This window comes from Gymnoscopelus microlampas (assembly GCF_963454915.1).
Source record: "Gymnoscopelus microlampas genome assembly, chromosome: 4".
NCBI lineage: Eukaryota > Metazoa > Chordata > Actinopteri > Myctophiformes > Myctophidae > Gymnoscopelus > Gymnoscopelus microlampas.
In genome coordinates this window covers 53,729,748-53,752,222 of record NC_139941.1, presented here as the reverse complement: position 1 = coordinate 53,752,222, position 22,475 = coordinate 53,729,748, and the positions used below count along the sequence as shown (strand labels likewise).

At 43.3% G+C, this 22,475-nt stretch overlaps 1 protein-coding gene across 1 annotated transcript; it reads left to right on the top strand.

Annotated features, from left to right (window-relative positions):
* The first annotated feature begins 1,639 nt into the window (after window positions 1–1,639).
* bag4 (BCL2 associated athanogene 4) lies at window positions 1,640–22,475 on the top strand. Its single transcript, XM_084055118.1, has 5 exons — window positions 1,640–1,953; window positions 3,555–3,677; window positions 6,350–6,697; window positions 13,152–13,463; window positions 21,148–22,475. Exons 1-5 carry the CDS (start codon window positions 1,765–1,767, stop codon window positions 21,646–21,648), a joined length of 1,473 nt encoding a protein of 490 aa, XP_083911244.1. The 5' UTR covers window positions 1,640–1,764; the 3' UTR covers window positions 21,649–22,475.

Genomic DNA, 22,475 nt, shown 5'->3' with positions numbered 1-22,475 from the left:
CACAGGGAGGTTGACGGCACAGCCAAACATTTATCCAGTCTTGTATAACCATAATAAATATTATTATTATTAACTTCATAATTATAATTCTATTATTATTTTTATTTTATTATCATAATATTATTTCACTTTGCGTGGAATCCAAAACGCCACGCTATCTACCATAGCCATCAAGCGTCATGGCGCAACTTGTTCATGGCTTTGGCACTTTCTCCATTTACAACCTGTACATCTACATTAACGTTCAAATTTCAAATATAAAGTGCTGACCACACGGCCACGGATGTAACAAGTTGAATCGCTTGGGTCTAAGTACCCGTATCTTCCGTATTGTTCAATACAAAGTATTTTAATCCGATCGGCGGCCACTGTTTCTTAGAGTTATTATGTATCAGGGTGCAATACACCTCCCAACCGATAGGGTCGCGTAGTTGAAAGTATACGAAGGACATTTTGAGAAAATGGCCACCAATCGGATTCAAATGCTTTTTATTGAACTACCGCTACATCTGGCTTAAAAAAAATGTGAATTTCTATCGAATATCTTAGTTACCATGAGCTTGACCTAACAGTTAAGTTTTGTTTCTCTATGTGTTTGTTTGGGAAATGTTGTGGTCTAAAACACACAGCCTGGCTGAGATTAACAAACACTGCTCTCTAGTCCTTCTGAGGAAGTGTTTCCCCCTGGTGGCCGGGAAGTAGAACTACTTTCTTGTAGTTCTTAGTGAATTATTAAGAAGTGTTTTATGATGTTTCATGTTGCCATATTTGTAACCGTTTTAAAAACAATAAGCCACGCGAGGTCTAAGTTTACCTCTGAGTTATAATGGCATTATAAAAATACAAGGTAAACTGAGACCTTGCGTGGCTTATTTTGTGTGCATGGGGATCTCATCTCAAACAAGCTTAGTGCTTAATGAGTTTTCCAGTTTAGTAGACCTTGTATTGTGAATTTGTACTTCCATGTACTGTCATGTACTGTTCTCATGTCTTACTAAATAAAGTACATCAATCAATCAATCAATCAATCAATCAATCAATCAATCAATCAATCAATCAATCAATATTGCTTTAAATTAATCCAGTGGTTCTCAAACTTTTTCAGGTACCCCTAAATGAATGCGGATTTGGTCGCGGCGGCGGACCCCCATCTGAAAAGAGTTCCAGATGTGGTGTTAAAAATGTGAAAAATATTCAAACATTTTCAAAGAATATCAAGGTTTTTGTAAAATAGCTGATGTAGCCTATGTAGGGCCCTGGGGGTCCCCGGACCCCACTTTGAGAACCCCTGCATTAGACCACGGACCACCTTAACTCGAGTTACAGCAACATAAGGGTTCATTTGGTTACTATTTACTAACTATCCAACATTTATCTGGGTACCCCCTGGAACCCACTCAAGGACCCCTCAGCCCCTGGGGGTCCCCGGACCCCACTTTGGGAACCATGGCTTTAATCTATCTAACTAATGGGGGGACAGATTTTGACAGGGATACAAAACTCCGCATAACCCGTTGGGTGGGGTGGGGGGGTCGCTTCTTAAAGACACAGTACTGGATTGTGAGCAGCAGCTCTTCCATGTCATTCAGTGAGGGGGGAGGAGCCTCCTCTTAAAGACACAGTACAGGACAGTGTGTGAGCAGCAGCAGCAGCCAGCTTCTCCATGTCATTCAGTCACATTATTATTTTTCCTTCTGCTTCTACAATCATCTGACTGCATGGCGGCTCATTAAACACTAAAAAAAACGTTGCATTGTTCCTTTTATGGCAGATGCCAGGAGACAGGAGGAAGAGGCCTGGTTGATGCATCATCATCCTCATCATCATCCTCATCCTCATCATCCTCATCCTCCTCCTCATCAAATGCAGTCAAATCCCAACAAACCTGTCTGGCCTTCATCATCTTCCTCTTACAACTCTGAGGAGAACCCCGTGAGCTGGACCCCCACCATGGTGAGACCCCCTCCTCCTCCCCCCTTTATTAGATATATTATCATATTAATAATAATAATGTTTCATTAGCTCAGGCATCAGTTAGCTGTGCTATTAGCCTAGTGAGCTAACCCTACAGAGTAACATGGTTATGTAATAGTTTAGAATACACTTCCGTTACTACTACTACTTACTTCTATTACTATGGCGACGCTTACCGACAAGAACCTTTAGATCTATAGATCTATACGAGTATAGATCCATGCTTGTTAATTGTCGCCAAGCGACGCCGTACTGTGTGAATGAATGGAGTTCACACATAGCTCTGTCTGCTAGCGACGCTGACATGTGTAGAATGGTGCAGTAAGTATAACCAGTATATATATATGGATCTATTGTGTTTTAGATTGTTTAGTGTAAGAAAGGCTAAATGTCAATGAAAGTTGTGTTTAGACCAAGGGTCTTCAACAGGGGGTCCGGGACCCCCAGGGGGTCCCTCAGAGTTACTACAGGGGGTCCGCCAAATCTTTGTGTGATATGATTTTTTTTTTTGCCATACCTTTTTTACCTTACCTTGAACCTTAGAATCCCTTTTCTGAGGAGAACTTTAGCCAAAAATAGCAGATCTACAAGCTCACAACGCGTTGTGAGCTTGTAGATCTGCTATTTTTGGCAAAGAGGTATAGGTGTAGAGGGGAAAAAGAGCAGACCAAGTAAACAAAAAAAGTTCTGAAACACAATTTTATACAATACAGTGGGGGTCCCTGCTTCATCTCTCTCAGCTAGGGGGTCCTTGGCCTGAAAACGTTGAAGACCCCTGGTTTAGACCATGATCTGTAGGGCTCTAGAGTTTAATAATAAAAGTTTATTTATACATCACCTTTCATGACATGAATGCAGCTCAAAGTGCTTTACAGAACAAACAATGAATAAAGCAGAAGTGTTTTACAGACAAAGCAATAATAAACAATAAAACAGAGCAAAAGCAAAAACAATATTACAATAATAATTATTATTTTATTTGTTATGAATACTCACATACATCAGATTGATACAGCGTTTTGCAAGATACTCAAAGTCGCTTCGACTTTGCATAAAACAAAACAGACAACTTTATGTAAAACAGAAGAACATATGGTCTGTACAGATTAAAGTACACAATTGCTCCTTCTTTCTTAAATTAACTTTTTTTCTAATTAAGCAGTTTTCAATTATGATGCTTCGTATGGTCCTGTTTATGTTGAACCTTTCAGTATTATATCATTTAAACATGCATCCTTATCAGTCCCTCAGGGAATATTAACCACTTGAACCCCATACGGTTAACCGTAGTCCCTCAGGGATTATTAATAACCACTTGAACCCCATACGGTTAACCGGAGTCCCTCAGGGCTCAATACTAGTGTCTGTTCTGTTTTCTGTTATTGTGGGGAAAGCTTTCGCTGAAAATAGCAGATCGACAAGCTCACAACGCGTCGCGTTGTGAGCTTGTCGATCTGCTATTTTCAGCGAAAGCTTCCCCTCACGAATGCAGGTGTTTAAGTGATTAAGGCTTGTCCATGTTAAATGTGATGCTGGGTCACATGATGTTACACTGACGTCCCATCGTTGTCCTCTAACAGGATGCCTCTCAGTACCCGGGCTACCCCTCCAACTACTGGTACCCCCAGTCCCATTCCACGGGGCACTACGCCAGCCCTACGTACCCGGCGGGCGCAGAGGGCCAGCCGCCCTACAACCCACAGGTCTGTACACACTGTCAGGTTATTACCTAACTCCTCTGGGCTCACTGTGGGGCCAAGGTCACATGTCTAAGTAGATCCTCTCTCCTTTATCTCTAAAGCCTTAAGTGCAATCACCTTAACACTGACGTTTAACTGTTCTGTGTCTGTCTGTCTGTCTGTCTGTCTGCATGCCTGTCTCTGTGTGTGTGTGTGTGTGTGTGTGTGTGTGTGTGTGTGTGTGTGTGTGTGTGTGTGTGTGTGTGTGTGTGTGTGTGTGTGTGTGTGTGTGTGTGTGTGTGTGTGTGTGTGTGTGTGTGCGCGCGCGCGCACGTGCGCGTCTCTCTGTGTGTCTGCCTGCCTGCCTGTCTGTCGGTCGGTCACTGTCTTTCCCTCTCTTGTCTGTCTGTCTGTATGTCTCTCTGTCTCTCGCTCACTGTATTTATCTGCCTGTCTGTCTGTCTCTCTGTCTCTATCTGTGTGTGTGTGTGTGTCTGTCTGTCTGTCTGTCTATCTCTCTCGGTCACTGTCTTTCCTTCTCTTGCCTGTCTGTCTGTCTGTATGTGTCCCTCTCTCTGTCTCCCTCTCTCTGTCTCTCTCTCTCTCTCTCTCTCTGTCTCTATGTTTCTCGCTGACTGTATTTGTCTCTCTCTGTCTGTCTCTCTATGTCTGTTGATTGATTGATTGATGTACTTTATTTAGTAAGACATGAGAACAACAGTACATGGAAGTACAAATTCACAATACAAGGTCTACTAAACTGGAAGACTCATAAAAGCACTGAGCTTGTCTCTCGTCTCTATTTCTGTGTGTTTTTTTCACTTAAATCACACACAATGTCATCACAGTGGTGACTCAGTCCTCATGGGGTGTTGTAGTGCATTTAGTGTTAAGTACCGGAGCTCGCTCATCATGATAACGTGTACATGCGTGTCCGCTGAGCACGCACACGCTTACAGTTGTGGCTCGTTTTGAAGCTTATGCAACCGCTGTTCCTGTTCCTACTGTATGATAGTATGTTTACATACATTAGTCGACTGTAAAGGAACCACACGTTAAAATGTTAGACCGAAGTGACCGTATCATTATTGTTACTGTACGTCTCAACACATTCATGCTGACAGTGCCTGCCTTGACGAATATGAAAACATTATTGAATTCCAACGGTGAATATTCTGTTTCTTTGTTTGGAGAAAAAACAGTGTAGGAGGAGTGTCGTTCCGGAGCGCTACGCCAAGCATTACAGCAGTGGTGGAAAAAGTACTCAAATGTTTTACTCAAGTAAAAGTATCAATACTGCAACGTAGAAATACTCTGTTACAAGTAAAAGTCTTTTGAAATTAGCAGATCTACAAGCTTGGCTATTTTCAAATGACTGTTCTGTTATTGGCTGGACCGTCTCCTCGGCCTATGGGAGGGAAACCGTGACTACACTTTCTGGGAGATGGGGGAACTTTGTTGTGCGTGCTCCTATCCTAAAAATTAAACATAACGTGCCTGCATGTGTGTGTTGAACGGCTTGAGGGTGAAAGTGTCACACACTTGATTAACCTGCAGAGATACTGAAGTGCATTTATATACAGTATATCATTCAGAATAACATTGATCAAAGCTACTGAAGCAAATAAATAATGGATTGATTATCGTTTAGAAACATGACTGTCATATCATGACAGTCAGGGTGCTACTTGTTCCTGGTTTTTGAAAGTGTTACATTTACAACCAGTACATCTACATAAACCTTCAGATTTCAAATATAAAGTGCTGACCCCAAAGCCACGCATGTAACAAGTTAAAGCGCCTGGGTCTAAGTTCCCGTATCTCCCGTATTGTTCAATAAAAAGCATTTTAATCCGATCAGTGGCCTATCGGTTGGGAGGTGTATTGCACTCTGATACATTATAATCTTTTTTTTTTAAATAGAAAATGGCCGCAGAACGGATTAAAATGCTTTTTATTGAACAATAGCGAAGATACGGGTCCTTAGATCCGGCCGCTTTAACTTGTTACATCCGTGGCTTTGGGGTAAGACCTTTTATATTTGAACGTTTATGTAGTTGTAAATGTAAAATGTTCAAGTAGCGCCATGACGCTTGTGACAGGCGAGCGTCATGTAAACCATTGGTTCTCAAAGTGGGGTCCGAGGACCCCCAGGGGTACTTAAGGGGGTTCCAGGGGGTCCCCAGCTAAATGATGGATAGTTAAGAACCAAACTAGTGTACAAACTATAGTGTACAAATGGAACCAAATGGACCCTTATGGGTCTGTAACTCTGAGAGTGTACAAATGGAACCAAATGGACCCTAACGGGTCCATTTGGTTCCATTTGTACACTCTCAGAGTTAAATTAACATTGATTTTACAATATGAATTGGGGTCCCAGAGACATACATGCCATTAAATGGGGGTCCGTAGACCTAATGCATGTCAAACTGGGGGTCCTTGAAATTAAAATGATTGAAAATCACTGCTAGAGAGCCATACAAATCTTCTATTATGAGGGTCCCTGGCTTATCTTTTCAAATGGGGGTCCGCGGGCTAATAAGTGTCTATTTGGGGGTCCTTGGCACGAAAAAGTTTGAGAACCACTGATGTAAACCATGGCTAGAAATGCGCTTTACAAATGAATGAGCAATCTCTCTCTCTCTCTCTGTCTCTCTCACTCTCTCTCTGTGTCTCTCTCTCTGTGTCTCCAGGCGATGGCGGCAGCCTATCCCAACGAGCACGGTGTCTACAGTCCAGGGCAGGGTCAGTACTCCGCCAGTAACTTCCATCCGTCCAACCCTTTCTACTGCGCTGACCACCAGATGCCCCAGAGACAGGCTGCAGGGGCGTACCCCGGCCAGGGTGCCCCGTCAGGGGCGTACCCGGGCCAGGGTGCTCCGTCCGGGGCGTACCCCGGCCACGGCGGCCAGCAGGGTGCTCCGTCCGGGGCGTACCCCAGCCAGGGTGCTCCGTCAGAGCAGAACACCGGAGGCTCCGTACAGCCCCACTCCCAACACCATCAACATCATCACCACTATCCCGGCCCACATTGTCAAGGGGTACGTATGCTGTTGCTGTAGAGTACTGTACTGTATGTTATTGTTGGTGGAGATTGGAGAACATTTCAGTCAATAAAACATCAACTGATGCACTTGGACACATCATCAGTGTTGTTAAAGGTAGGGTAAGTGATTTGCTTTGGTTAAAATAAGTGTTAAATAGCTCTATATTCTGATAGTACTCATTGCTATAGAGTGTTTGTTCAGTAAAAGGAGTCTCCTTGTCTCTCCACCTCTTTATTAAACACAAAATGCATTTTCGTGTTAATTTCAATTTTATCCAATCAGGACAGAGAACTCAATCAGGATATAGATTAAACAAGTGAAATGTGAAGTGATGACACTAAGAAATGAGCAGACACAATTGGAACTGGAACACTATACAAATTAAGCTTAAAAATGGGTACTTTCTCCTGATTGGCTGAGATTTTGACACCTACCGAAAAATGTATTTTCTGTTTATTAAAGAGCTGGAGAGACAGGGAGACATCTGTTACTGAAAAAACACTCTATAGCAATGATTACTATCACAATATAGTATTTTAACCTTTTAACAAAATACTTTTTGTTTTAACCCAAAAATATCACTTACCCTACCTTTAACTGGAGTCACTGGGTGTTTGGGGTCTTGCCTCCTCCAGGCGACCCGACCGAGGCTGATCATGACCCCGGCCTGTGTCCCAGTGGCATGCTACTGCCCCCTACTGTCTCTTGGGGGTAGTTAGAGACCGTGCTAATTAGGGGGTTAGGGTTAGCCTGGCACTAGCCAGACCGACTACGCAGATCCATGCATGCTACAGTTATAGCCTGCTACTGCCGGTATCCACGCCATCAGTCCGGCCGATGCCAGGCCAGGTTAGCCTGGCACTAGCCGGACCGACGACGCGAATCAATCCACCCACACGTACTGTATGTGAGTGAATCCACGCCATCAGTCCGGCCGATGCCAGGCCAGGTTGGTTTAGATGTTGCAGCTGTTGGCAACAATAGGAGGTAAAAATACCTCAAATCTTTACTTAAGTACAGTACTTGAGTAAATGTAATCAGTTACTTTACACCACTGTTGTTCTATAAATCTAATTATTTAGCTGGAAAAAGTATGGCACTGTAGTGAAAACGTGGCTTAAAACATGGTAATCGTTACCTAACCACCCACACAACCAGGTATTGTTTAACTTCAAATTGAATGATTCTAATTTAAAATGGTTTATTGGGGCTCCTTACAAATTGCATTGTTTGTTTTTAATGTCAATAATTAAAGTAGCTATTCTTCTTAATACATTAAAACAAAGTGATATACGTAGTTAGTGGCAGTGTCTGAGACAACAGATGCTGTATAACTGAACTGAATGCGTGTGAGCGCACATGCGCGTTCGCAACTGGTTTCGGCCCAGATCAAGTCACCATTTGACCAATGTGGCCCGGACCCCAAAATGAGTTCGACACCCCTGCTCTAGGCTCTGTGGATTGGCTCCATGCTTGGCTCCTCCCTCGTCTGACCAGAAGTCGGGGCTTTTATGTGCGTCGTGTGGTTGTCATCTCACTCTGCCTTGATGGATTAAACCCTCCCTGCAGGTTTCACTGTTACAGTGGAGTCAGCTGTTGGTTAGAGCCGTGGTTCTCAAAGTCATGTCCAGGGGCCGTCAGGGTAGAGTTCCTTGAGGGGGTTCTAAATGGACCCTTACAGCTCTGTAACTCTTGACGGTGTACAAAATGGAACCAATTGGACCCTTACGGTTATGAGTTATGGCCCGTGGGGGTCCCTGAAATTAGAACGTTTGAGAGCCACTGGGTTTTAGGGTCATCATTACTCACCGGGAGTGTGACTGATAAACGATCCAAAAAATGCTATTCATTTGGTGATGCTTTTATCCGCGGAAGTTAATCCTAAAATAAATTGTGTCTCTTTATGGTTGTGTAATATTCACGTTCTGTGTACGATGTGTACAGTGTTGTGTTCTAGTTTTTTCTTGAAGGTATACTATGATTATTCCCTGCCTCCCACACGCACGGCATGCGCGCGTCTATAATTAATTAAATGTAAAAAAAATTGCACGCGCGTGTGTGGCCCACAAAAATATTTAATGTGAAAATTTTCCGCGTGTGTGCCCCACACGCAATATGCTTTGTACTGATTTTTCTTTTGTACTGATTTGTCTTACTGATGTCCGATCACCTGAGCTCAACCACTTCCAAGCTTAGAGGCATTTTCAATGCAACAAACTCGGCCAGGCCCACTCAGGCCCAGTTTCACAGTAACACTGAGTAGCCTACAATATGCTTTGTACTGATTTTCTACTGTTTCTAATGTTAATCACCCTGTAACTCAACCACTTCGGAGCTGCTTTTAGCCTTGGATGCATTTAAAAAATACATATATATTACCATAGAAGTGCAAGGATTGTTATAAATAAATTATGGTTAGGCTTATCAGATATAATAGCAGTGTTAACAGCGAGCCTTCCTGTATCTATTACAGAATTAACTTGGCATTGAAGACACAAACTGTATTGACAAAACTGTGTTTTGCTGTGCTATGACGCGCAATTTGAATACTAATGAAGTACTCAATTCAGCGACCTATTCAATGAAGTGAATGGCAGGTCGTTGAAATGTGTGAATTCCTTCGCCAGTAGCCATTAATTATCACCTCAAGAACAATAGCCACGCACATGATAAGCCTTCACCTCAGAGTTAGACTAGTCAGATGGTCAGACCACACTTTTGCTGTTTGTATTGCTGCGACCCCCAGCACAGCCAGCAGCCACTCCTGGGTGCAGCGTATCAGATGCGTATCAACGTATCAGATACGCTGTTTTGAACAGTTTTTGAAGGTATACGGTGGCGACGGGAAAAAAATCTCAAGGTATACGCCGTACACAGCATCTGACGGTAGAACACACCACTGGATGTGTAGGCCTACTCGTAAAACAAGCAGCAGTTTAAATGAATGCTAATTAATCGCACGACATAAACACACCTGGTGTGCAACGCTGGGAACCGAGCAAATAAAGTGTTGCTCACGCTCTTTTAGTACAAGGAGGTTTGTGTGACTGTTCTCTCCACACCTGGTCAGAGCGAGACGTCTGGTCAATGCGTTTCAATGACGAAGCGCACGGAAAACCTTTTCTTTCCATCTGGAACGGGGGAAAAAAATCTACGTCTGTGTCAGTGTGCAGCCGCCAGCCGGTCATTCATTAACATGGGAGCCGATTAAAAAGCGGTGTATGTGCGCTTTGCACTTGCGTGCCCTGTGGGTTTCAAGCGTAATGAGGTTAAATGTTTTTTATTTTGTGGCCTACTGTATGTAGCTGTGTGTCATCTGTGTTCTGATGCTGTGTTTGTTGAATTCTACGTTGGTGTTCAATAAAACAAGTACATATTTTTATGACGGTTCTGGTTGGTGCTGTTCTATGTTGAGAGGCAATTGTGATACGAAAAAATTATACAATATTTACGGGGCCAGAGCTCTGCTCTGGACACGTATTGTTATTCGCATTATTCTGTCACTTCTTCTTCTGCCACTTTTCGCAGTTCTGGCTGAACCGCGCTGTCGGTTTTTACGAAACTCGGCCATATGGTAGATGGTCATGAAAAACGATCAAAAAATAATTCTCACAATCTTTCGTCCAAAGGTGGCGCTATAGCACTCAATTGAAAATGCCAACTTTGACCAGGTACAATTCATGCCCTGTTTGACCTACAGCCATGAAACTTGGATACACATATGCGTCTCCTCATGCTTAACAACTTTCACACTCTGACTTTTGACCTCTGACCTTTAGATCTCCCACCATTTTGAATTATATGAAAAACAGTCATTGGCTCCTAACTTCTGCATTTTTTCACTTATGGAAAATCTGTTGGAAATTTTTGTAGAAAGTGGTCCAAAGTTCAAGTACGAAACGTTTCGTGCAGATTGCTCAAAAATCCCAAGAGGAGATAGATTTTAACTATTACAGTTTTATGAAAATTATTCATCTGTGCCTAAAACATACATGCAGACTCACATTTCTTTGAAACTTTGCAGAAATGTACAGGGTCATTCCAAATATCACTGAAACCAATCTTACTCCAATTGGCCAAAAGGGGGCGCTATAGCAATTTTTTGAAAAGGCAGACTTTAAACAGGCATAAGTCATGCCTCGTTTGGCCGAAAGTCGTGAAAGTTGCTTACACATGTGCCTTGACTCATGAGGAACACACGTATCGATTTGACCATTAAGCTCCGCCCTTAGATTTTCCGCAATTTTGAGCAGTTTGAAAAATACTTGTTTTTGCCAGTTCTGGCTTAACCGTGCATACGCTTTTTACGAAACTCGGCCATATGGTAGATGCTCATGAAAAACTACCAAGAAATAATTCTCACACTCATTCGTCAAAGGGTGGCGCTATAGCACTCAATTGAAAGTGCCAACTTTGAACAGGTACAACTCATGCCCTGTTTGACCTACAACCATGAAACTTCGATACACACATGCGTCTCTTCATGCCCGACAACTTTCGTGGTCTGACTTTTGACCTCTGACCTTTAGATCGCCCACCATTTTGAATTATATGAAAAACAGTCATTGGCTCCTAACTTCTGCATTTTTTCACTTATGGAAAATCCGTTGGAAATTTTTGTAGGCAGTGGTCCAAAGTTCATGTGTAAAATGTTTCGTGCAGATTGCTCAAAAATCCCAGGAGGAGATAGATTTTAACTATTACAGTTTTATGAAAATTATTCATCTGTGCCTAAAACATACATGCAGACTCACATTTCTTTGAAACTTTGCAGAAATGTACAGGGTCATTCCAAATATCACTGAAACCAATCTTACTCCAATTGGCCAAAAGGGGGCGCTATAGCAATTTTTTGAAAAGGCAGACTTTAAACAGGCATAAGTCATGCCTCGTTTGGCCGAAAGTCGTGAAACTTGCTTACACATGTGCCTTGACTCATGAGGAACACATCTATCGCTTTGACCAGTAAGCTCCGCCCGTAGATTGTCCGCAATTTTGAGCAGTTTGAAAAACACTTAAACCCAGGATTTTTCAGCTATTTGCGTGAAACTGTATCATCTGTGTAATCTCCTTTTTCATAGTTCCTTGTCTGTTGGTCCAATGGCGTCTCCCTTAAATGAGTGCCTCACAATCTCAAGGTCGCCAGTTCAAGCCTCACTTGATGCAGACTTAATTTAAGTTGAATTGCAAACAACATGACTGTATCAATGAATACATGTGCAAATGGTAAAGATAACCTGAAATGCTTATTTGAGAGTACGATTTCTCAATGTATGACATACTTCATTCTGAAAATAGCCGATCTACAATCTCAAAACTTTTCAGATAGCAACGTGTTTCTGAGCTTGTAGATCGGCTGCTTTCACTGTTTTCGGTAGCGAGGAGACATACAATTTTTCTATTGGTAAATGGTTTGTGAACGAGTGATCTTAGTGTTGGCTTGGTTCATGACAGAAGGCAAGAGTTTATGATCTTCAACAGACAACATCAGCCTGGACAAAGCTATAGCACTATAGGTAGTGTTGCAGCCTATTAGCCTATCATGGGGCGGCCATAGCTGGGTGGTTAGTGAGCACGCCTAGGGAACCAGAGGCCCTGATTGCCCCAGGTTCGATTCCAGGCCATCCCAGCATATGCGTCAATGAAATGAAATTTGTCCCTGAGCAAGACTCTTAACCCCTAATTGCTCACAGGTTCTCATTGGAAACAAGACCACAAGGACTTTCATGAACGACCTGTTAAAAGGAATTATCCTTATCCTAGTCCGAAGGTTGAGAGTTCGATTCCTGTTAATGGCAATAGGTTGAGATGTCCAATCTATCCATTCTGTTTCCATCTCTCTCTCTCTCATCAATCTATTCCGTTTCCATGTCTCTCTTCAATCTATTCCGTTTCCATGGCTCTCTCTCTCTCTCTCTCTCTCTCTCTCTCTCTCTCTCTCTCTCTCTCCAGTTTCCATCTCTCTCTCTCTCTCTCTCTCTCTCTCTCTCTCTCTCTCTCTCTCTCTCTCCAGTTTCCATGTCTGTCTGTCTCTCTCTCACTGGCCCCGTATTATCGCTGCTTGCAGCTATATATTTTTTTATTTTTACCCCTTTTTCTCCCCAATTAGTGCTAATTAATTCCTCCCCACACACATTTCTGTGTTGTCACTGCTGTTGTATCCTACTGACTCAGCTGCCAGTGAGGAGGAGCCCCCACCGAGAGGACGTAGTGCTGACGGCCCATAGGAATACATGTAGAAACACCCTCCTCCCCGCCCGCCTTCCCTCCCCTGAACACGGGCCAAATGTGTCCGTATATAGACACTCAACGAAGCCAGATGCACCACGCTGGATTCGAACCCACAACCTCCGCGGCTGTGGGCATGGACTTTACCACTGTGCCACCGAGCGCCATGATATGTTCCTGAAAAGTAAACTTTGTCTTTGTTTCTGCCCCCCCCCAATAGGGTCCAGGTTACCCTCCAGCATCGTACCCTCACTACAGTGAAGGCGGTCACTCTCACTCCATGCCTCCAAACCCTCCGTACCCGGCTGCAGGTCAGTGTGTTCACCCCAGGGCTCAGCAGCAGACGGAGGGCGGGTGGTCCCACTCGGGTGGGTACGCCGCCCCTCCTCCCTCCCAGCAGCAGCAGTGGCAGCCGGGCCAGCAGCCTCCTCCACACCCACAGAACCACCACTACGGACCGCCGGTCCGACCCGCACATCCTCCGGCGTGGCCCGGGACCGGCACCGGGGCCCCGCCGCCTTACCAGCCCAAGGTGTGTATGAGTTAGGGCCTCCGCCTTACCGGCCCAAGGTGTGTATGAGTTAGGGCATCCGCCTTACCAGCCCAAGGTGTGTATGAGTTAGGGCCGCCGCCTTACCAGCCCAAGGTGTGTATGAGTTAGGGCGTGTTACGATGAACCACTTGAACCCTATAGCCTCGTTCACAGCCTTTACTCGTCTCCGAGGAGAAAAGCCTGGTTCACCACCTAATGCAGAGAGTCTACCAGTGTTGATTTTGACAGCAAATTTTGATTTAGTTTAGTCACAGTCTTTTGAATTCATTTTCATTTAGTTTTAGTCATATTTTAGTCATTTGAAAAGTTTTAGTCTAGTTAAAGATTTTAGTCGACTAAATATACAGTTGTCGACAAATTTATTTTGGCCGGCCTTGTTGATGTTGTAATGGCAGATTTTGCATGTGGTTGCATGCTGAAAATAGCTGATCTACAAGCTTATAACGCGTCGCAGCGCGACGCCTTGTAAGCTTGTAGATCGGCTATTTTCAGAGCACAACACCCGAGCACAAAAATAACTTATAAGTTCTAGTGTATCTCTTCTCCACTAGTCCCTCCATAACATTTTTGTCTAGCTTTTCTTTTATATATATTTGCTTTTCATAGTTTTAGTCATCATAGCTTACTTTTTATTTCGTTTTTGTTTAGTTTTCGTTAGTGAAAAAAGACACAGACACACTAACACGGGGGCGGGAGTTTCCCCCGGAAACTAGCTTTTTCGACCAATCACAACACTCGTTTCATGGTTTCACGGAGAATGTAGTCTCGCGTCACCAGACTACTATTCCACAATCTCTGAATGCTATATAGAGTCTGGAGCTCCACTTCCCGAAAGCTGTGTAACGGAAGTTGTTCAGACCGGAAAGACATTCGACCAATCACGACGCGGTGCCCGCGGACCTGTAGTCCTAGTGGAAACAGAACCGAGGCGGAAGCATAGTCATAGGAGCGGTAGATTCATGTTATTTGTGCGAGGATTGTTTATCACAGAAAACTGATAAAGGTATCATGGAATTAACGCCGAAAAAACTGTGAAAGAAGACACTAGTTAGACATAAACGATGTTTATGAGATTCGTTGATTCCAGTCGGACTCTGCACAATGCTGAAACGGACGTGGGTAGGGGAGGGGCATCTGCTTTCCACTTACACATGATCAGAGCTTCCGAGTCCCAGACTGTATGTCGGAAACATTTGTAAATTGTGGGAGGCAACAGTCTGGCCACGCGAGACTACGGAGAATGTAAACAGATTTGTTAAGCATCAACGTCATTTCCTTGGTCGGTGCTTCCGTTTAGACACTCAACCGGCCGGGTCTTCGCCCAGCGTGTTTAAACCCTATATGGTTGACCGGAGTACCTCAGGGCTCTTTTGCTGAAAATAGGCGATCGGCAAGCTCACAGACTCGTTGTGAAAATTGCCCGACCATGTTTTTATGTGAGATAATCACAAATATTTTTGCATAATCGTCATAAATACACTTTAAAATAATTGTTTAGAAAAATGTAAATAGCAGATCTACAAGCTCTCAACATGTCGCATCGCAACACTTCTATTTCCTTCTATTTCAGCTATTTCTGAATCAATATTGAAAGATTCATTGAATATATATGGCCTGTTTTGGCCAGAGTAAGTATTATTTTAGTTGACACTAAATCATCATGATGGTGACACTGACAGCGCTGCTCCAGCAACCTTGCAGAATTGTCTGTTTAAATGTCGCAGTTTCTTTGTCTGGTTTGCAGATGGAATAAATTAAGCAAAAGGAAAAGGGTGTTTGGTGGCCTCGGGGTGGGTTGGGGGGGGGGGGGGGGGGGGGGCGGGGGTGGAAGCACTGTGTGAAGCAGAGGATTGTACCAGTCATTAGTTTAGTCACAGAGCAGCAGGGAGCAGGGTGTCAGAGTCATTGTGGGTCGCAGGCTGCATCGGTCAAGACGCGACTGTGTGCGTGTTTCGGGCCGGCTTACGTTTCGTCTGTGTGCAAATGTCTTCCTTTTAGTCTGTGTGTGAGTAATGTATCCACTACCTTTTATGATGAGCTTTTTGAATCTCGTCCCTGACTGCCCCATATTCTTCTACCTACACATAGGTCATGTCCTAGTATGAGCGAATAGGGGAAGGGGATCAATGTCACGTGATTCTATTGTTTGGCCCGGCAAAAACCTGGATGTGTGTCTCAAAGAATATGATTTTTGGCAGAATCACGGAAAGTTTAGAATATTTGGCGGACCCCTTTTTAATTTTTCACAAGACCGGTGGTTGTTGCAATGACCTGCACCACAATACTTCACCATGTGTTGTGCTATGACGAAATAATAAACCCACAAAATGTAACAATGTGCGTGTTCCGTAATGCAATTCCAATGGTGAAAGCTGTGTTGTTTCACCAGGTGAAAGAATGGCGGATTCGGCCACGCCACGAAATACCCGTATGTGTGTCTCAAAGAATTCAAAATAAAAACTAAAGCCCTTTTACAAAATACAAATTAAACTAAACTAAGCTAGCAAACCCGCTATAAAATGTATCTGAAATTGAAAACATGAAGTCAAAACAAAATAAAAACAAACCGTTGGTACACACACATAGATATGGTCCTAAAAGTTGTTTCTGCTGTCTAAGGGTGGTGAGTGATGACTCAGTTGAGTGTTGGACGAACAGTATGACACCAGGCAGCATCACGGAAACAAGCACTGAGCTTTATATCACACATGGAGAATGTATACAGGACCAGGAGATATGAGTCATAGGAGCTCTATGGAAAGGAACAGAATGCAACAGAGTATGATATGAATCAGGGGTCAACATCACCCAGGTGGACATCTTTGTCAAAATTCTATTTTTGCCATGGACATACAAAATGAGCTGACAGTAATATTACTGGGTCGAGGGACCTTCCGTTGAGGGGCTTCCAAATGGACCCTTACAGGTCTGTAACTCTGAGAGTGTACACATGGCACCAAATGAGTGCATTTGTTGCCGTAGGGTCCAGGTTTAGACCCATAGGGTGCAAGTTTAATAACCACTGTACTAGTGGACTCCTAATGTGCCAAAGTGTCATAGTAAATCAGTGTCATACATATTCAGAAGAAAGCCTGGAGACTGAGACATTCAGTAATGGGGTCTTATTCAAAATAAGAACATTATAATGTTATGTAAACTCCAAATAAAACATTTTGCCAAGGACACATTCGTCTGTACGGACATGTTGATGACCCCTGGTTATAGTTATAGTGTTATAGTTATTGACATGTTGATGACCCCTGGTTATAGTTATAGTGTTATAGTTATAGGCCCCTGATATGAATCAGTGCACAATAAAACATGATGCTTACAATGTAATGTAGATGAGTTGCACTTCAACAACAGTTGCATCTCCTATCATTGGGCGTATACAGTGCCCTTGGCGTCACAGGTCAATCTATATGCTTATGAAGCGGTACAAACAGATAAAGGTTAAACATATCATGTATATATACTTGCAAAGCACTTATTTATGACATTTTGACGGCTATTTCATGAACACGTTTCTAGGTCAACAGGTGCCGGAAATGTTGCTATTAGTGTCCACCAAAGGGCACTGCTGACTGTAGAATAAGTGGCCTTATTCTGTGTGTGTGTATAAGTGGCCTTATTCAGAGTGTGTGTGACACACACACACACACACACACACACACACACACACACACACACACACACACACACACACACACAGACACACACTGTGTGTGTGTGTCACTTTCAAACATGTTTCAAAGTGAAATATCCCTTTTAAACCACTACTGTACATATCTATAGGAAAATAGGATATGTACAATTTATCAGACGCTCTTATCTGGAGTGACTTACAGTAAACAAGGTAAACACATACATCAAATGCAGGGAGACAGTGTAGGGCCTCAGTAAACGAGGATCACAGGTAAACCAAGAACCTAGCGTTAGTCTAAACTATATACTGTCAAAATATGTAGCGTCGCCTTTATATCGAGTCTAGCCTGAACCAAGTAAATTAACGAGTGTAAACCATACAAGCGAGGAGAGTAAAATCTACGATTGCATCAAACTACAGCATGCGCGCAAGCGCGCGCACACACACACACACACACACACACACACACACACACACACACACACACACACACACACACACAGCTGGGTCGAGACATGAATATACCCTCAACTACAGACAGTGGACAAGTATTTGAGAGGTGAAAGACATCGCTGCTCAGTGCTCAGTTTGCTGTTGCTCGTGACAGGACAGTTTGATTGAAACAAATGGTATATATTTTTTCTTGCTCACGTTGCTGTATGCCGGCTGATGCATGTTTACGTCTGCAAAAATCCACTCGTCCGTTCAGGCAAGGAGGAAGCTGCCTGCAGTGGAAGTGGAGACAGAGTAGGAGAGGGTCCAACGCAGTGGCACTGGGGAGGAAGTGAAAAAAAAAAAACACATACCTGCTGAAAACCTTCTTTATATAGCAGCTCAATGGCTGAACGTCACAAACAGGTGCACCGGTGTGACCATTAAAAACATTTAGGGCGGATTCACACTGCGGCCTTGAACCACCCTTGAGGCTGGTTGGAAGGAATACCTGGGAAGGAATTGGTAAAGCTAGCATCTATTATAAGTGTACTTTGTGAGAAGTTTTAGATTTTTGGAATGGTATTAGGTAAGGGTATAGCTTTTTAAAAAACATTGCAAACAAGTTAGGCTCGCCCCCTATTGAAAACCTTATAAAACTTCTCACAAAGTGCACACGCTTTACCAATTCCTTCCCAGGTATTCCTTCCTACCAGCCTCAAGGCTGGTTCCAAGGCCACAGTGTGAATCCGCCCTTAGTCACACTTGATAGATTTCTGGCACATGTGTGACCAAAATGGTCAAACTCTGGAGCCCTGGAACTTTTCTTTTATTCGTTTGAGTTTTGCTACAATATACCACTCTGCTGATTATTATTGTTATTATTATTATGATTGTTAGATACCACTGTTGATTATTCCCAAATAATATGACCATTTCAAGTTGAAGCCGGCTCAGTAACACTTTGATCGTTCTGAAGTTGAAATTCAAATGAGATATTGTTCTTAAGTAAACTTTTAACATAAAATCTCATCATGATATGCATGTTTTGTAAATGAGGTTGAATGTGTGGGCATTGCTTCTCTGTTCATTAACATTTCCCCACTTATTTAGTAGTGAGTTGTTGTTTTTTGCCCCATACAGTATGTTGCAGTTAATCACTGTATCCAACTTTGAAACTTTGGTGACCCTTTGATTCAAATGGAATTCATAATTTGATTCCTAGTTCCTTATTCAAGTTGGCTGTAAATTTACACCTAGATTCACCAGCAAGTGGCGGAATGTCATTATAAGTAATACTTATATTAAAGCGGCACTATGTAACTTTTTTTGAATGAGTAAAATGTAATTTTGTCCATTCGGTATGGTAGAGTATGTTAATACAAATATAACTACAATTGGGGTGGTTGTATTTTGTCTCCCTGCTTTTCTATTGAGACATTTAGATCGTGTCAAAGGTCATGTCTCACCTAGACACAGGATCTGACACGATTTCTTTTGACCTGATGGTCAAGATTCAATGTATCCCCTGAGCAAGCAGACAGGCTCTATTAGCTCAATGGTAAAAATATCAGCACTTGTGCTGGAAACCGGGTTCAAATCCGGGAAAGGTACAGCTTTAAGTAATATTACTATGGTGGGCAGATATCCATCAGAACTGGTACAGTACTCTGTATTGTGAGTACCGGCCCAATGTATGTAATGTTTGTAACAACTTTGTTGTTCATGTCTTGACCAATCTCCAGACGTAATCAATAGAAACTTGCACAGCCCCTCCGCTGCACCAGCGGGCTTCAGCATGACAGCGTACGTCATGTATAATATTGTTTTCAGATATAAAAACAGCTGCGATTTATTTGGCTCTTATACATTTCCTGCCGAAATGTTTACCATTATGCTAATAGACCATCAGGTCAAAATTTGTGTCAGATTTGATGTCTAGGTGAGACACGACCTTTGACACGATCTAAATGTCTCAATAGACGAACAGGGAGACAAAATACAACCACCCCACTTGTATAAGTTATATTGTATTTACATGCAAAAAAGTTAGGCTACATATAGTGCCTCTTTAACGCCTCCACCCGGACAAACTCCTCGGTGACAGTCCAAACATGCATCAGTGAACACAAATACATATTCCCTGTTGAGCTTGGTGAGTCATGTCGGTTCTTAGAGGGAAGGTAATAAATGAGTCTTTTTAGTTGACTGTAAAGAATCTCCCGCAAGGTCCCTGGTTCTGTCTTGTGCAGCGATGGCGCGCAGGCAGGGCTGTGTGATGACGTTAACACAGGGCTGTGTGATGACGTTAACACAGGGCTGTGTGATGACGTTAACACAGTGCTGTAGGATGACGTTAACAGAGGGCTGTGGGATGACGTTTACAGAGACATAGTCTCGCGTAGCCAGACAACTATTCCACAATCTCCGAATGCTATATAGAGTCTGGAACTACAACTCCCGAAATCCGCTTGAGGAAACTGGCACTTCCGTTCACGAAAATATATTTTAAAATATCTTTACATTTTCTTTTTTAATTTCAATTTCTGCTAAGCAGCAAGCTATGTACACTTAGATGATTTGTATTTATATTAGGATAAATTTGCGCGACTGTAAAGACGAAACGGAAGTGGGGAGGAAGCTTCACATCCGGTTTAAATTCTAAGCATGATCAGAGCTTCCGTCTCCATAGTCTCCATAGTTTTTCATGATCACACAGCGACAGCTTCGCCATCACAGCAGCAGCAGCAGCAAGGAGGGAGAGAGCTGCATGTATTATGCATGTAGAACTTTCCAGTGACATGATTAGTATTGTTATTATTATTTGTGTTAGTTTATGAACCGAAGTTATTAATGAAGAGGTAAATCTATTATTATGATGTAACGGTTATATTGACATGGCTCAGAGAGCATTGGAACAGATGATATAACAGATGTCTGTTTGTACAGTGTGCTGTAAAGGAATTTGACCATGTTTATAGGTTCCACTGATGGAGCAAAGTCACCTGTAACTCATTCACCTGACGTAGTGTTGATTTTGACAGCAGATTCTTATTCCATTTTAGTCATAGTCTTTTGAATCAAATTCCGTTTAGTTTTAGTCATCTGAAAGGTTTTAGTGTTAGTCTAGTTTTAGTTGACTAAATATCATAAGATTATAGTCAACTCAATCTACAGTTGATTTAGTCGACTAAAATGTATGTTGGCGGTGCCTTAACAGCGTCGTAATGTCTGATTTTACACTTGGTTGCGTGCTGAAAATAGCCGATCTGCTATTTTCAGAGCGTGCAACACCTGACATACCAAACATAAAATGACTTGTGTCTTTTAGTTCTACTGGATCTCTTCTGCACTAGTCCCTCACTAACATTTTATTCCAGTTTTTGTTTGTTGATGAAATTGTCAATATATTTAGTCTTAGTTTTAGTCATAACAGATTAGTTTTTATTTAGTTTTCGTCAGTGAAAAAAGGTCGACGGTCGTTTTTCGTCACAGTTTTAGTCGACGAAATCAACCCTGACCTGACGTTCCACCTTGTTGTGTTTCATTCTGTCTCTCACGTGGTTGTTCTGCCCCCCCCTTCAGGACCAACAGCACCAACGTGCTCCCCAGGTGGGACCCAGACCACGACCGTCCGCCTCCCCCAACCCGCCCAACGGGAAGCCCGCCGAATTCAGCTCCCCTCCCCAGATGTACAGCCGAACGGGGCGAGCCGGACCCGCGGAGCCCAACGGTTCTTCTTCGCAGGCCGACCCTCCTCCGCCTTTCGGCCCGGCCCCGGCTCCGGCCCCGGCCCAGCCCCAGGGCACGGCGCCCCCCCCCCAGCAGCACTTCAGCGACAATCCCGGCCTGGCCAAGGTGCAGCAGGTCATGGCCCGAGTGCAGCTGCTGGAGGAGGACGTGGACGAGTTTGTGGGCAAAAAGTCAGACAAGAGCTACCGCTACCTGGAGGAACTGCTGACCAAGGAGCTCCTGGTGCTGGACTCCGTGGAGACCCAGGGACTGGACTCTGTCAGACAGGCCCGCAAGGAGGCCGTGCAGAGGATCCAGGCCATTCTGGACCGGCTAGAGAAGAAGGCCTTCTGAACCAGACTGAACTCTTGGGTTTTGTGGGCAAATGACAACAACAACAACAAAATAAAAACCGCTGTCAGATTTTTGCTCCTTTTCCGGTACCAAATGTTTCACGGACGTGACAAGAGCTTGGATTCGGTCGAACTTGCCCCCTCTTTGAATCTCGCTGCCCCTCTACGCCCCTGTGCCACGTCCTTTGATTATAAATGCCGTGCTGGAATCTGGCAGAAGGACATATTGGAGGAATGGTCTGGATGGGGGCGTTTTTGTTTTTCTCTGTTGACTCTTACAGAGGTGACATTGTGACATAACATTTGTAAAGCCGTGGTTGTATATTATCATCATACCAGACCTCGGCCTCGGTGACGGAACTGTGTTCGGCTACGTAACGTTACGCCGGCATGACCTCACGCCGTGCGTGGTTTGAGAGTACTACTGGAAGATGATTCTGTGTCGTGTCACTTTGTAACCTTCAGCCACGTTCATGCTCGTTCGCACGGCGAGACGTGTCCCAAAAAGAGCCAAACCTACAAGCTCACAACGTGTAGCGTATGTTGACACTATGTATCAACTGGAATTTACTACACTTTACTACACTTTACTACACTTTAAGACCGGGAACGCATTAATGTCATTTTTAGATAAAAAAAAAAATAGCAGATATATAAGCTCATAGCACGGCACCGAGTGCGTGGCACTATGAGCTTGTAGATCTGCTATTTTTTTAAAACAAAATCCTGAAAATGTGTGCAAATCTTTGAATATATATATTTTTAAACCGAACATTTGTAACTCAAATCTTTGCTTCTGGGGGGGTCCCTGGAACAAAACATTTTGAG

Excerpts from the sequence above, each read along its gene's own strand:
- bag4 (XM_084055118.1), top strand. The coding sequence starts at position 1,765 with ATGGCAGATGCCAGGAGACAGGAGGAAGAGGCCTGGTTGATGCATCAT. Across the intron at positions 1,954-3,554 it reads TGAGCTGGACCCCCACCATG|GATGCCTCTCAGTACCCGGG; the intron begins GTGAGACCCCCT and ends GTCCTCTAACAG. Across the intron at positions 13,464-21,147 it reads CGCCGCCTTACCAGCCCAAG|GACCAACAGCACCAACGTGC; the intron begins GTGTGTATGAGT and ends CCCCCCCTTCAG.